Source organism: Phascolarctos cinereus, unplaced genomic scaffold (assembly GCF_003287225.1).
Source record: "Phascolarctos cinereus isolate Bilbo 61053 unplaced genomic scaffold, phaCin_HiC Scaffold_2;HRSCAF=192, whole genome shotgun sequence".
Classification (NCBI taxonomy): Eukaryota; Metazoa; Chordata; class Mammalia; order Diprotodontia; family Phascolarctidae; genus Phascolarctos; species Phascolarctos cinereus.
In genome coordinates this window covers 404,917,076-404,933,017 of record NW_027555625.1, presented here as the reverse complement: position 1 = coordinate 404,933,017, position 15,942 = coordinate 404,917,076, and the positions used below count along the sequence as shown (strand labels likewise).

General features: G+C 41.1%; 1 protein-coding gene across 2 annotated transcripts in view; it reads right to left on the bottom strand.

Moving 5' to 3' along the window:
- Nucleotides 1–15,942, bottom strand: part of DOCK2 (dedicator of cytokinesis 2) — a 499,735-nt gene that overhangs the window by 108,202 nt on the left and 375,591 nt on the right. For both annotated transcript variants that reach the window (XM_078150544.1, XM_020992326.2), the window contains exon 28: nucleotides 3,663–3,761. In XM_078150544.1, the coding sequence (XP_078006670.1) occupies nucleotides 3,663–3,761 (99 nt within the window). The remainder of the gene's footprint in view (nucleotides 1–3,662; nucleotides 3,762–15,942) is intronic.

Sequence of the window (15,942 nt, the reverse complement as noted above, 5' to 3'; positions counted from 1 at the left end):
TTTAAATTATCATCCCAAATATGAACTTGAAAAGGAAATAACCTACATCATATGAAAGCATCTCAGTTCATTGCTCCCATAAAGTATTATTAAAATGAACGCATAATTAAAAGTGCTGTAAATACAGCTAATTCACAAGTCTCTCTCTCTCACTTGCAGCCATCTCTCTTTCTTTCTCTCTCTATCTCTTTCCCTCTCTCCTTTTCCTCTCCCTCTCCCTCTCTCTCCTTGGAGATAAACTTTTTCTTAAAGAACCATTGAGGAGTTTGGGGGTTTAGGGTTATAAGGAAGAAAGGGAATCAGCAACCATTAAGAACCTAAGACATGCCAAGCACTGCGTTAAATGCTTTACAGATATTATCTCATTTGATCCTCACAACAACCCTGGGAGATAGGTGCTATTATTATCCCATTTTACAGATAAGGAAACTGAGGAAAACAGAGGTTTTAGGGATTTGCCCAGAGTCACACAGCTAATATGTATCTGGGGTCAGGTTTGAACTCAGGTCTACCTGATTCTAGATTCAGTACATTATCCACTATACAACTTACCTACAACTATACCATGCAATAATATCACAATAATACTTAAATTACATTCACATAGAACTTCAAAGTTACAAAATGCTTTTCAGGGACATCATCTGATCTGCTCCCCCAATGATCCTTTAAGGTAGATAAATCAAGTATTATTATCCCTATTTCGTAGATGAAGTCACTTAACTCTTTTTGCCTCAGTTCGTCATCTGTAAAATTAGCTGGAGAAGGAAATGGTAAACCACTCCAGTATTTTTGTCAAGAAAACTCCAAATGAGGTCACGAAGAGTTAGACATGACTAAAAATGACTGAACAACAACAAATTTTACAGAAAAAGAAACCAAGGATCTTTCCTTTTCGAAGTACCGAGACACACAAATGGATTAAGAGAACATGAGGCCACTGAGCTGCCTCATTTAAAACCACAACCAAAACATATATTAACCCCCAGAATCTGATTTAATTTCTTGCCCATCTATATCAGCTTGGGATACCTCCCCATATCCTTGAAGACAAGTCAGTTCACCTATCTAGACCTCCGTTTAATCATCTATAAAATGAGAGAGTGGACCAGATGAACTCTAAGGTACTTTTGCCCTCCCTTCCCCCATGATCCCCAAGCAATGTAGAATGTAGACAAAAGTTTCTTAATTAAATCCCTTCCTCTGGGGCTTGGGAATTTTATTATGCTGTGAGAATTCCCAGATGACAGGGGCCATCTTACTCTACTTTGCATATCCTGAAGTGAATTGCCCAAAGTAATTATTCATTTGAGGGAGGGATGTGGAGGAAGAGAGACAGTCCAGGCTTGTGATTTTCTCCACATAGGTAACTCATGTCATGGAAACCTCTTCTACCTGATGAAGATTAGCAAATCAGGTACAATTTACAGTCTTAGAAAGTTACCTGGACCACTGAGATGTTAAATGACTCATTGATGATCACAGAAGAAGTATGTGTCAAAGGCAGAACTGGAACTCAGGTCTTTCTGACTGCAAAGCCAATCCTCTATCCATTGCATCATGGTACCTCTTAACCCATGGAATGAGATTCTAACTCACCGTTATTGGCAGGATAGCCTTAACCCCATGGCCATCTGAATGGGCAGCTAGGTGGTACAGTGCATAGAATGCTGGGCCTGGAGTCAGGAAGACTCATCTTCCTGTGTTCAAATCTGGCCTCAGATACTTACTAGCTGCGTGACCCTGGGCAAGTCACTTAACCCCGTTGGCCTTGGTTTCCTTATCTGTAAAAATGAGCTGGAGAAGGAAATGGCAAAGTACTCCAGTGCTTCTGCTGAGAATATCCCAAATGGGGTGACCCAGAGTCAGACACACCTGAAAAATGACTTAACAACAACATCACGGCCATCTGAAGACTTACTAATTTAAGCTTCTTGAGGACAGAGGCTGTCTCACTTCTGATTCTGTTTCCCTAGCACTTAGCATAGTACCTGACACACAGCGGGTGCTTAATAAAGCCTTATTGATCTATTGATAGTCACCCACAATGTCACGGATGTGAGTGGTGGTAGAGAGGTCTATGGGAAACGTAAGCATCATCCCAGGAAGTGGCAATACTACCAAGTTCAGAGAGGGATGACCGGCGAAAGAAGAGCGTGTGTTCCTTTCAAAGTTTGGCCCTATGTCACATTGCAAATCCTGGGGATTTCCATGGCCAAAGAGCTCATCCCCTGAAAGCTGACCGTCTGGGGGCAAATCTATACTTAGTGAGACTGGTTCCAGCACAGCAGACGCAGTCTGGCTCTGAGACTGTACTTGAACCCTTTCCAGCTTAGGAGAACCTGCCAGAGCTTTTGGGGGAAGAGAAGTGCTTACATGTGCATACACATGCAAATGTATATATGCCTTCCACCCCCATCCGTACACACATGGGTCCCGTGGGAAAAGCGTGAGTTCTGATCAAATGAGATAACATCTGTCAAGTGTTTCACACAGCGCTTGATACACAGTACTCGCTTAATAAATCCTTGTTGCCACCTCTCCCCTCGCTCTCAAACTCACTGGCCCTAAACATAAGAGAAGTATGATACTTGTAACTGTTCACACTTGGCACTTACGGTTGTATGGTAGGATTTTCTCATAGGCTTTCTTATTGGAGCCATGAGAGAGTAGTACAGTGGACAGAGCGCTGGGCTAGGAGTCAGGAAGACCTGAGTTAGAATCTTCAGACGTTTACTAAGTGTGGGACCTTGGGCAAGTCATTTGACCTTTATTTGCCTCAGTTTCCTCCCCTGTAAAGTGAAGATAATAATAGTACCCACCTCGCAGAATTGTTATGAGGATCAAATGGGCTATTTTTTAAGTGCTTAATGAAATGCCTCATGCACAGCGCTGCTATATAAATCTTATTTCTCCCCCTTCCCCTTCCTTCATAACACTTGCAGTGAGCCCTATCATCCTCAAAATTCAGATGAGAAAACTGAGGCCCGAAGAGATTAAACGATTTACAACAGATTAAGAAACTGAGCTAATAGGCAGCAGAACTGGTATTTGAATTTAGAATCATTAATTGAGAGATCCATTAATTGAGAGTTCTTCCCAGGGGGCACATTCCATGTTAGTCTGTATGCAGATGACTGCAATGACTGCCCACACCACCAGGGGGAATGCCTTCAGCAAAACTGGATGACTCTTGTTTCAAAGTCAAGGTCATCTCACAGCTGTGGGCATTCCTCCCTAAAGTGGTTCAAGTCACAAACTAACCACACCTTCTCAGCCTGGATGATTCTTGGCCATCCTGTCCCACCAAATAAATGTAATAAATGCTTTAGACTTTGCTGAAGGTTTTTTTTTTAATGGGTACCAGTGCAGCTCTTGGGGTGTGACTTTGTTATCCTTTGCTCTCACTACATGAACAGCCACTTCTTTCTTTGACTACATTCTAACTCTTTAACTTGAAACAATTAACTGACATCTGCTCTACAATTATTAAGCAGTGGCCCATAACTGTGAGCTATCTTTACTAAGTGCCTGCCATGTGTCAGGTACTGTACTAGGTACTGGAGACACAAAGAGTAAAATGACAATGAATGAGGGGGAGGGGATTTTCCCCATAATCTGATTCCCATCCCATTCTCCCCTTTTCTTTCAACCAAACTCACCACAAGTTCAGAACTTGTCTGGAAAGTCTCAATGTAGAAAGAATAGTGCTGGTCTCCCATCTGGTTTAAGATGGCTGTCATGCATGCCACAAAATGACTCTGTGAGGAGTGAAAAAAAAGAAAGAAAAATCCATGAAACAATGAGAGAATAGGACCATATTGTCGAACTCTAGCATTTCAGACCTGGAGAGATCCTTGGAACCCATTTAATTCCCTTGTATTTGATCAGGATCACAGCTGGGTCATTTCAGATAAGGCAGAGTAGAAGAAGCACTGGATTAAGCATCAGGAGAGCCTGGTCCCCAATTATAGGTCTGTCATTAATTCCTTGTGAGGCTATAGAGACTTCCCATCTGTCATCTTCAGTTGACTCATCTATAAAATGAATGATTCAGACTAATTGACTCCAAGTTCTATGTCAAGGGTGTCCCGGGGATGGCAATTCCTTCAATAACATTTCGCCATCTCGACTCTTCTCTAATAGGAAATGCTTCTCTGTAGCTTACTTCCCCCCCCTCCCCAGCTGTTTGTGTTATAGAAAAAGGCTATTTGAATAGGGAGGTCAAAACATTAGGATCTAATTCTAGTTCAACCATGTTCAGTCCTGTAACCTTGGGCAAATCATTTAATTTCTTTTTGCCTCAGTTGCCTTGCTTACAAAATGGGAACAATAATTCCTTTTCTTCCTACAAGATTGGTGTGAAGCTGAAATAACATGATGGATTAAGATTTAAGTCCCTTGAGGTCAGGCACTATCTCACTTTTGTAATTGTATCCCCAGCACTTGGTACACAGGATGCACTTCATAAATGCTTAAAAAAGTAATTTGTTCATTCATTCCTTTATTCATGGATGTCTTGTAGATATGAGCTGCAATGCAAATATAAGGGATCATTATTCTTATTATTCTATCCTTAATGGAAATGAATTGCAGCTAGCTGGCTGTCATTCTCTAAGTAATACTAAATAAGCATTTATTGAGCACCTACTGTGTATCTGGCCCTATATTTGGTCCTCTGTGGGTGACTTTTTTTTCCCCCTAAGTCATGATTCCTGATCTCAAAGAGTTTACAATCTTGTTGGGAAGACTAAAGCCCATGAAACAACAAATTGATACAAGCCAGTATGTGATTAAATACCAAATTGTATGAAATAGATTGTAAGGGCTATAGGAGCTAAGAGAAAGGTAACATCAGTGAGACTGGAATAATCAAGAATGGATACCTTAACTGGTGCAGGATTAAAAATTTGCAGGAGGGGCAGCTAGGTGGCGCAGTGAATAGAGTTCTGTCCTTGGAGTCAGGAGGACCTGAGTTCAAATCCAGCTTTAGACACTTAACACTTACTAGCTGTGTGACCCTGGGCAAGTCACTTAACCTCGATCACCTCACCAAAAAAACAAAACAACAACAACAACAAAAATTGGCAGGAATTGGAAATTGGAAATGGGCAGGACTGGAAATTGAAGGGATGCCCATCAATTACGGAATGCCTGAATAAGTTGTGGTATATGATTGTGATGGACTACTCTTGTGCTGTAAGAAATGATGAACAGGTTGGTTTTAGAAAAAAAAAACATGGAAAGTCTTGCATGAAATAATACAGAGTAAAATGAACAGAACCAAGAGAACACTATATACACTAACAGCAATATTGTTGGAAGAGCAGCTGTGAATGACTAAGCTAGTCTGAGTAATATGATCATTCATATCAATTACAAAGGATTGATTAAAGATTATATCATCAAATATTATCTACCTCCAAAGAAAGAATTGACATATAGAAGTAGGTAGATAGATAAATAGTATATCTATAAACATATACGCACACATACATACATGTATATATACACATATGAAATGTTGGCCTCTAATGTGGGGTTGAGAAAGAGGGAGGGAGAGAGAAAACTTAGAACTCGAAATGTAACAAAAAAAGAAACAATGGAAAAAAAAGAATGGGCAAGATTTGAAAAAGGAGTACAAGTCCCTCATTTGTAAGAGAAGGGAGGGGATCACCAGATTAGGTGATCTCTAAGGAACCTTCCAGCTCTAAATTCTACGAGTGCATGGCTCTGGAGAACACTCTTCCTGGTTATCACAGCCCAACGTAGGCCCTGTGCAAGGAGCAGGTTTGTTCAGAGGCATAAATGGGACCCCTAACAAAGGCTGTAAAGTCAACGGTAGTGCCAGAATAGATCTCCGTAATGCTGGCTGCCTTCAGTGGAAGTAAGTTCCATGAGGGCAGAGCTAGTTTTTCTGTTTGTCTTTTTTTATTCTGAGGGCCCAGAAGAATATCTGGTGTATAGTAAGCATAAATGTGCATCAGGCACTGTGCTAGGCAAGGGGGATGCAAATACAAATGTGAGACAGTCCCTGCCCTCAAAAGCACAGTCTACAAAGTGCTTAGCAAGTGTTCGCTGAAGTGAAATGAATTGCTTGAAGTATAAGAAGGCATATATGCTATTATAGGGTATTCTCCATTAAAAATATTGAAACCAGTTGGACAAAAATGCATCCTTATAGATTGTACGACATATGTTTTACTTGCAGAACTCTCTGGGGTCTCCATTTCCCTGCTTTATAGAAAATTATGTAATGAGTGCTGCCTCTGCCTTACTCTCCCAAAAACAGCTCTGGAGAAGCTCCTATGAAGGTGATCGTTACATTCTCATCTTCAACAAGGAACAAAATTTACATCCTCTCAACACCCAGTCGGTTCATCCCAGATGTTCAATGAAAGCTCAAAATCATCAATGGATTCTAGAGATGATGTTATCAGCAACTCAAACCAATAGCAACACTCTAAACCCAAAGGAGGCCTCCAGGTCTCCCAGAGAAAGAGATAAACTGTCTTTGATGGACTTGGGAGATTCCTCAGATAATAAATCTCCCTCTTACCTGGTCCCTAAGTGACAATAAATATTTGAGGAAGCAGATGTCTGCACAAATCCTGACAAATGGATAATTCTACTACAATTACCAACTCAAGAACATATGGAAAGAATATCACTAGCCTGAGAGCCAGGAGACCAGGTTCTAGTCCTGATTTTGCCATCAGCTCTCCATGAGACCTAGGACAAGTCACTTAACCTCTCTGGGCATCGGTTTCCTCATCTCTAAAATGAGGGAGTTGGACAATCCTTTCCAACTCTTAACAGTTTTGTGCTTCTATGACAGGCATGTTTCTCTGAAGAGTCTCTGCTGGAGTCGGCAATGTCACATGATTTGGTCTATTACTTAAGACAAGAATGTAAATATTCCTATTTCTTTTCTTCAATCTCTCTTTCTCCTGATGCTCTCCATCTCCCTTCTTTCCTTCTCCCTCCCCTCCTCCTCCCTCCCCTCTAACCCTACTACACCCCTCCCTGCCTTGTCTCTCAAAGAGTTCAGTGTGTGACCACTAGAGGTCTTTTTCTTTCACATGGCAGCTGCTGTGCATGGTACGGCTTTTCATTTATTCCTACGTGAGCAGACCCACTACACTTCTTGCATATAAACAGTGAAAATTACAATATAAAGGACTTAATACACCTTCTCTTGGAGTAATTTTACCACTAGTCCAAGCCTTGCCTGCCTAGCAGGGCTGAAGTATATTTTCTGCAGGTAATTCCAACCTCAAGGTAAGAAATCTGTGTTTTATTGTTATTAATGATCTTCTAAGAGGAAATGTTAACATCTCTGTGACAATAGTTTTCTTCCAAAGGTCTTGTTGAAATGAGTCTGGGGGGTATGGATTTGTGTGTTTGTGTAGATGTGTATGTGTGCATATGTCTATTTTTGATAAAAATCCACCACTGCTAGAAATGCAGGTTGTCCTAGTAGGCAGTATGAGGGGGCTGCCTGAGATTTCGAATGGCTTGATTTGAATTTAAAGGGGAAAAAAAGCCCTCACTAAAGCAATCATTTTTAGACCAAATTGTCAGGCAATAGCCGGAAAAGCAAGGTTGTACCAAAGCTTGCTTTTAGAAACTTCAGTGCTATGAGGTTGGGGTGGGGGGGAAGGTCCTTTATCCATTTACAAAAAGTAACCATTTAATGAACGATTATCTTTTTACAAGTTGCTGGTCAACGTGGCATTGCTCACAGAGCAACCAAAATGACTTTTATCAGCTTGTTAATTCTTCTATATTAATTAGGCTTGGGGGGAAAATTAAGCTGACATTCTGCACAATTCTATCCCTCATGTGATAGAAGTTTGGGCAACTGTGGATAGAAACTGAGCAAATATTCTGATGTTTTGGCACTAATGAAAAATGACAGTGTCCTGCTTCTGACTAGAATCATCTGTTTTTTCCAGGCTAGCCAGTTTCTAGTATCAGAGCTGTCAGAAATCACATCTGTGTGACTGATCAATATAAAGACAGAACAAGGCACTATAGCAGCAGGTCTGCTTTGGCAAAATACCCCTTTCCCTGCTATTAAAAAAGAAAAATCCCCTGTGCTGCATTAGAGAGGGATGATGTACTAACATTGTACTTGTGTGACCTTTAGTAATTTTTAATAGCAGCTGCCAAAAATGACATTTATCACTCCCTTTTTTTTTTGCTTTAATAAGTTTGAAGACCTTATTTACACAGGTACCATTTTTCCTTTTTTTCCTTTTCTTTTCTTTCTCTTTCTTTCTTTCTTTCTTTCTCATTTGGGGAATAGGAAAGGAAGGAAATATCAGGATTTCATTTGTTCCCAGGTCCTCTGACACTCCCCAAACTCACGGTGGCTTACCACTTCCTCCCTACCTTGACATTGCTCAAACTTTATGGCACTAGACCTCCAACTCCCAGCTCTGTCAACATCCTAGGTAATAGCCTAAGATGAGCACATCTGGATAATATGCAGGATGGTCAGTGGGGGTAGGGGCACCTCCACTGTCCAAGTTAATGATTAAAGTACTCCATTTGTGAAAATCTCCCAAGGGAGACAAATCAGGGATCAATGTATATTTACTACTGAGGCACGAGCAGTCACATATCTACCTCCTCTCAGCATGCCAGGGGACCGGATGGGAAATTGCCTTTTAAGACCAAGACTCAGGGACCTGCATATTAAATTCTGGAGGACAGTATCTGAGCAGCGAGCGCAGCCCAGCCCAGCCCCCTCTGCTACATTTAGGCTTGTTGGAATGCATCTAATGAATCGGAGCATGGAGTTGCATGATTGAAACTAGGTCAAATACGTAAAAATAAGTGTAATCACAGGAGACACTTGGATGATGAGGGAATACTCGGACCCTAGCAGTGGCAGGATTTATTTGGTGTCTGTAACACTCTCCAGTTATACTGCACAATCAATCCTGTCAATTAAATTGGTGCATTAGCATGGAGATCTGTACACCTGAGTGAGAACTTAACCTCCAAAGGAAACAGTAACCATTAACTGTGCAGTGGGCAGTGGGAAAAGGGCCAAGTGTAATGTGCTAAAAATTAATTAGCTGGGATATAAGATTGTTTTGTAGAGAGTGAGGTCATAAAATGCCCCTAGAAATAAATATTCAAACTAACAATGGACTGGGGGAGAGAACAAGCAGGGTTTGTGCAGAACATCTGTCAGATTTTTAAAATCTATTCATTTATCCACCCAAATGTAAGCACCCCTAACCAAACTTTGGCCAGCAGCCCCAACACCCCTGGTGCCTGGTGCACTTTGAAACCCAAGATGACCTCGCTGTTCGGCCACTAGAGGACCAGCGAGCCACTGATGTGGAACAGGGTGTGTTTCCAAAGGGAAGCCAACTCTTGCCCCCCTCAGCTGGGCCAAGTGGGAGTGATGAGTTCCTTGGAGAACCTCGCTGATGCCGGGGGGTTTGAAACTTCAGGAGTCAGCAATGAAAATGCTAACATTACTATACAATAGCAGCTGGTGACATGTTGCCATAGTAACCTCAAATCATGTGCAACACCAAAATAAAATAAAATATATAAAGCTCCAAAGAGATGTCATGAGAAAAACTTGGCAAGGGGAGATGTGAGGATTCATCAGTCACCTATGTTCTGTGTGGCCAGTGACTACTTATATGTAGCACTCTTATTTGGTCCCAAGTGTGTTGTGTGGTTACATAACACAAGTTTATTCTCCAGTGGAGTCCATGCTGGAAGGGCAAAGGATATGGAATTGACAGATATGGATCCAAATATGTATTTGGCCATTTCCTCCCTGTATGACCTTGGGTACGTCATGGAACTTCTCTGGTCCTTAATTCTCTCATATTCAAAATAAAGCAGTTGGACAAGATTATCTTTCAGATCCCTTGCAGCTTCCTATGAGGCAAGTCCTAGGCTGGAGATAGAAGGATGCCACGTGTCAGCTAATAGTAATAATAATAGCTAGCATTTATACAGAATTGTAAGGTTTCCAAAGCACTTTAAATACCTTAACTTATTTGATCCTCACAAAGACCATGTGAGATAAGGGCTATTAAACCCACTTAATTAAAAAAAAAAAACTGAGACCAAGAGTGATTAGGTTACTTGCCTGGGAGTCACATAGCTAAGAAAGTGGCTAAGGCCAAATTTGGACTTGTCTTCCTGATTCAGAGTCCAACATGCTAACCCTCAGCTGGGCTTGCTGAGGAGGATAGAATGCGGTGGCAAGAGCACTTGATTTTGAGTCAGAAGATCAGGGTTCAAATCCTGGTCCTTTGTACCTAGCAAGCTAGGTGAGTCAATTCCCCTTTCTGGATCTCAAATTCCCTCTCTAAAAAATGAGTGGGTTTGGAATAAGTGATCTCTAAAGTTTCTTATGGCTTTATCATCCTAGCAGTTATTTCCTCACTTTAGAGTTTATAGTTCCTTGTTCAGGGCCCTCTCCCTTTGCATCTCAGGAAGCTGGAGGAGGGGATGTGAGTCAGCCTTACTGAGTCCTGATCTGAGGTCCCCCTAGGATGATGTGTGTGCTTAGGTGAAGTCATGCTGAGGCAGTTTCCTCCCCTAACTCCTGGGCCCAGCTCCAGGGAGGCTGTGTGTATTAGCTCATTAACTATTCTGACCTGTGAGGAGGAAATTATGGCTCTCAGTATCATGCCTGTCTTCAAATGATGGGAAATGCTGCACACTCAAAGCTTTAGGGAAAAAAACAACAAAATGCACTTTGACCCTGGAACTATGCTTTCAGTTACAAATGTGCCAAAAGTCCAGCCACTTAGTAAATCAAGCACGTGCCAATTGAAGCTGAGCACAGTAAGGCATTTGTATTATTTAGCAGAAATTACTGGCAGGTAGAGGCAGCATGGTGGAGAGAGAATATGGGGCTTGGTGGGTCCGAATTATGCCTTGGACACTTACTAGCTACTCGACACATAGCAAGTGACTTAACCTCTGTATACCTCAGGCAACTCCTTAGGACTTAATGTGGCATCATGGAAAGAATCTTGGATTTGGAGTCAGAGAATTTGGTTCAAATCTGTCACTACCTATGTGACCTTGGACAAGCGACAACTTCTCTGGACCTCCATTTCCTCATCTCCAGTAGGAAGAGGTTAGCTTTCATGACTGGTAAAGTCTGTTCCAGATCTAAATCTACGACTCTTTGATGCTAGTTTCCTAGCGAAAAGGCCAGGATAGCCACTCCTTGCATTAGCATTAGCCCTCCCCCAAGAGAATAAGATTAGAATCATGAGTGGCAACAGTGGAAGCTTTGTTAATGAGGGGGAGGAAAAGGGTTAAGTTCCAGGCAAGAGGAAGGGGAATGGGGAATGTTAATTCTGGTGAGCCAGCACATTTAGTCCATGCTCTATGTAAACCAATGGTTGGCTGGGTCACTGAACTTCTTAGTGCTTTAGGCAACTCTCTAAGAATCTGAACTGTGGAGCAAGCACCAGTCTTCACTGGTAGGGTTTCATCATCCAAGAAATCACAAGTTCATTGCAAAATTATTATTATTATTATTATTATTATTATTATTATTAAGTCACAGAAGGGTGATGATCTATCTGGTGGAGGGCATTCCCCATGCTTTGGAAATCACAGATTCCTTATGTACCCATATATGCTGGCAGGCAGGAAAAGTGATAAGAAATTCCAAGTCTGGACACTTGGAATCATGTACATCAAAAACGTTATCCTACAATTTTATGGCTTTGTCTGCCTCTTATATAGTCTGGATATCATTTGGGGCAGGGTATCATTGTTCAGGAAGGCTTCTAAAGTCTACATCCCTAAATATTGGGCTTTTTGGCATAATAAAGTCTGTATGGTTACAACTGGCAAGTATTCTAGTATGTTAAAAGTATAACTTAGCCAGGAAACAGAGAGGTTGCCACCTGGATGCTTTGCAGTCACGATGTGCCTTGATGGTTTCCATCTGCTGCAACATGGCAGTTCTTGTAAAGGAAGCTGTTGTGGACCCAATAACTCCACAGTAGGCATTCATGATGGATCAGCTCCCTAACATAAACTGGGATTTAGCCATTACCCCAGAAAGATAAGTTGAATCTTCAGAAGTGTTTTCTGAAACATGTGGAAAGCATACCTTTAGACCAAGGCTACTCAGTATTGTCAAGGAGGAAAGCTAGAATTCAACCAAAATTCAAGCCAAAACATCATCCATGTATGCCATGTTAATACCCCCTAGATGTTTAAACCAAAGGGATTACATTGGTTTAAGCAATTTTGTGTGTGGCTATATAATAATGACATTCTAGGTCTTTTAAGTGATATAAGATTTCTTTCAATTATAGCACCAATAAACTTTGAAATGGCATTTTTACACATTTTTCAGGAAGTGCACATAAAGGTCTTATAAGTTGCATGTGGTCATAGTGCCGTTAGCAGGCCACTTCTGTTGTAGAAGACACCAGAAATGAAACCATCCTTGGTGTTTCAAGGGTGCACCATAAATCTGAAATAGTATGGTGGGTCAAGTTGGGCCTTAAGCTAAAACCACTCCAAAATCCAAGGCACATGTGCAGTTGCCACCTCCAGGCTATCAGTGCTGTGATTGGTGATGGGGCTATAATTGATGGAATGTGTAAATTATATTTTCCATCCTGAATCTTCCCTGGTTCTGGTATTGGCATTGCTTATCAACAAGTATTTCCTCACTAATGATTATTTTTAGAGTAGAAGTAGCCCATCTTTATACAGGGGTAGCTCTAGCTCTATTATTACATTGGTTCTCGAAGTCTTCAAGTTCATTGGGCTTGTCTTCCTGTCTTTCAGAGCTGATGAACAGAAACCAAGCTAGTCTATTTGTACATCTTCCTGACAGGTTCTAGCTTATGATTAAAACCATGTAAGTCTGCAGCACTCAGGATACATTGCTTTCTTAGGAGAATGGATATTATTCAACACTCAATGACTTTTAACTCAACAGAAGACAATTTTTAAATGTTATGTTAATTAGGAGAAAATTAACGAATGTAATTTCCCAAAAATAAATTCAGAAAAGAGATCCCTCCCATAGTTGTACTGGCGATAGTCATTCCTGCTCTTTATTGGGTATCTTGAAAGTGACCTTCTTTGTTTAGTTTTTTTTACTTAAGAAATTCTGCTCTGTTGCAATGTCCCACAGGTTATACTCTATTAACTTAACTAATAGACTATTCTCTTATTCTTCACTTAGAAGATTATGGAGGTGGGTCATATCTTATCGGGTGTCAAGACCAGGGTCATTGTTAGGGGAGCATTCAAGGCTCTTGAGCAATAATAATGTTGATGACAACAATATTAATTAGAATAATACTAACAATAATGATGAACTTACTGTACTGGAGAAAGAACATGTATACATATTGGTACAGTGGGAAGAGTACTGGCTTGAGTCAGAAGATCTGGGTTCAAATTCCACCACTAATGGACCTCAGTTTCCACATTTGTACAATGAGAAGATTGGACTAGATGGCCTCTGAAATTCCTTCTGGCTCTAGCTCTATAATCTCATGATCCTGGCATCAACAATGGTAGCTTATGTTTAGAGAGTATTTTAAATTTTCCAAAATGCTTTTCTCAGAATAACTATGAGGAAGGCAATGCAAGAATAACTATGTCCATTTTTATAGATGAGGAAACTGAGGCTTGGAGAAACTAAGTGACTACTCCCTATTCATAAAGTTAAGAAGTGCTGGAACTAAGAAAAATCACGTCACACATTCCTTTCCTCCTCTCAGAGTATTTGACCAGGTGCTACAAGATTTAAAAAGAACAGTAGGTTCAGCCTTAAAGGGGAGAAGAAGTCACAGGGAAAACGTGCAACTTGACGAGTAGGTGTAAAGGGAGATGGGGTTTTGTCCTGCTGGTGTCAAATTTATGGCATGACTCTATTCCTATGAGTTCCACCCATTTTTAGTACCAGTTAGCCAGAGCCATTGTTAGCCTTTCTACTGGACACTTCCCGGAGCCACTTCCAGATAGGAACAGCTCAGGACTCCTCCAAAGCGTGACATTTGGGGTAATTACCCCTTTTGCCATACCCTAGGACGGGCTATACTCGAGATACAGATGCCAGGGGCCAGTAACACAATTACAGAAAGTAAATCTGCTCCCCTAACTTTGGAAGACCTGGGCTGTGCCAGGAATGTAACCGTGATCTCATGAAGAAAGAGCAAACTCCCACAGGCATCATTGAGGGTAATTGAAAAAAATAAAATATCACAACATATTCATACAGTGCTTTAAAATTTAGAAAGCACTCTTGGGTGTTCCTGTAAGTTCAAAGAGCAAGTGCTACCCCCTTGCACATAAAAGTAGACTGAGACTCAGAGAGAAGAAAGTATTCACCTAAGGACATAGTTGATGCATTTTATCGATTATTCTCCATCTTATTTTTAAAATAAAAATTCCAGGTTTAAAACAGTGAGTGAGAGAACAGATAGATCTACCTGATAGAAAGAATATTACTGGAGAAGAGAAGCACATGTCCTCCTTAAGGATGAAGGCAGAAAACTTTCAGTAAGATAGGTACATGGCCATAGTCTTCCAGTATATTAGGTCTAGAAGGGGAATGAGAGATTTAACTCAGCCCAATCAATCTTACTCTCTCTCCGTCTCCTTCTCCCTCTCCCTCATGTACCTGGTGCCCAAAGGGCTATGAATTTAACAAATCTCTAAGGAAGTTTACATTGGAGTACTTCCTCTCCCTCCTCTCTCCAGTCCCTATCCTTCTGCAAGGAGAATATTATTTAATCTGTTAACATTGGAAACAGTCAAATCAAGCTTGACATGAAGTTAGTTTTTGGTGATGACAAAAATCCTTTGAAGCCAAAAAAGAAGACAACATTTGAAGGCTTGATACTAAACATCCATACTCCAGCACACTTCTGTACACAGAATAATAATAATACCTCTAATACTGTGTGCCAAATAGAGTCATAGAATATGAGTATATTGGCTCCTAAGGTGGGAGAGGGGGAGATACAGTCAGTCTCTGGAGCCTCAGGTACATACATGCAGATCCTTCAGGTGAGGAAGGATGCTATAGCACAAACCTAGCCTTTGGTCCCCTTTGAGCCAGAGCTCCCCACAGAAGGCCTGTCCTCCGTCCCCTCCCTGCAATTCCAAACAATGAGCTTTGTTCAGGGGATGCTACTGCATTGATCGATTGGCTTCCAATTTTCCAAATGACATCCTGCTCCATTTTCCCCCTTCCCACACATCTAATTCCCACTTGTCCCACTTCTCTGCCCTTCGGAATGGCAACAACACCTTCCAATTACCGTCATCGGCAGCCTGCATTAGCCACCTGCTGACTCCCTCTCTCTGTCACCATTAATAAAGGTGACAGGGAAGCCTGGTGCAAATACAGAACGTCCCTGCCACCTTGCATCCCATGGGGAGGGCTCCCTACCCATGGGACTCCTCAATTCTTCCCAGACTGGGTCCCTGGCCCCATGCTCTCATCCACACTCAATTAAAAGGAAGGAATGAAGTGACAACGAAAAATGAGATCAAGGTCTGTAAGTGCTCTAGCTTCCCAAGATCGGATCTGCTTAATACATTTCTTTATCTGCTAATTTTATCTAAAAAAAAGATGTCACATTTGTCTGGAGCGATTTGTTCTTCATAACCTCGACTTCCTCTCTGAGAGATAGCCCCAGCAAAATTTAACTTACTTAGCTTATTCTCTAAAATGTCATATTCTAAGGAGTAAATGGGTTATAAAATGGGAAAACAAGAGACACAACTATTAAAATGCTGATAATGATGTATCTTGCCTTTGTAATTACACAGGGCTTTACTTACGTGATCATAGGATGATAAATTTAGAGCTGAAAGGGACCATCTGAGCCAACCCCCTCATTTTATAAATGAGGAAACAGGCCTGGAGAGGTTAAATAAAAATAATTGATAGCA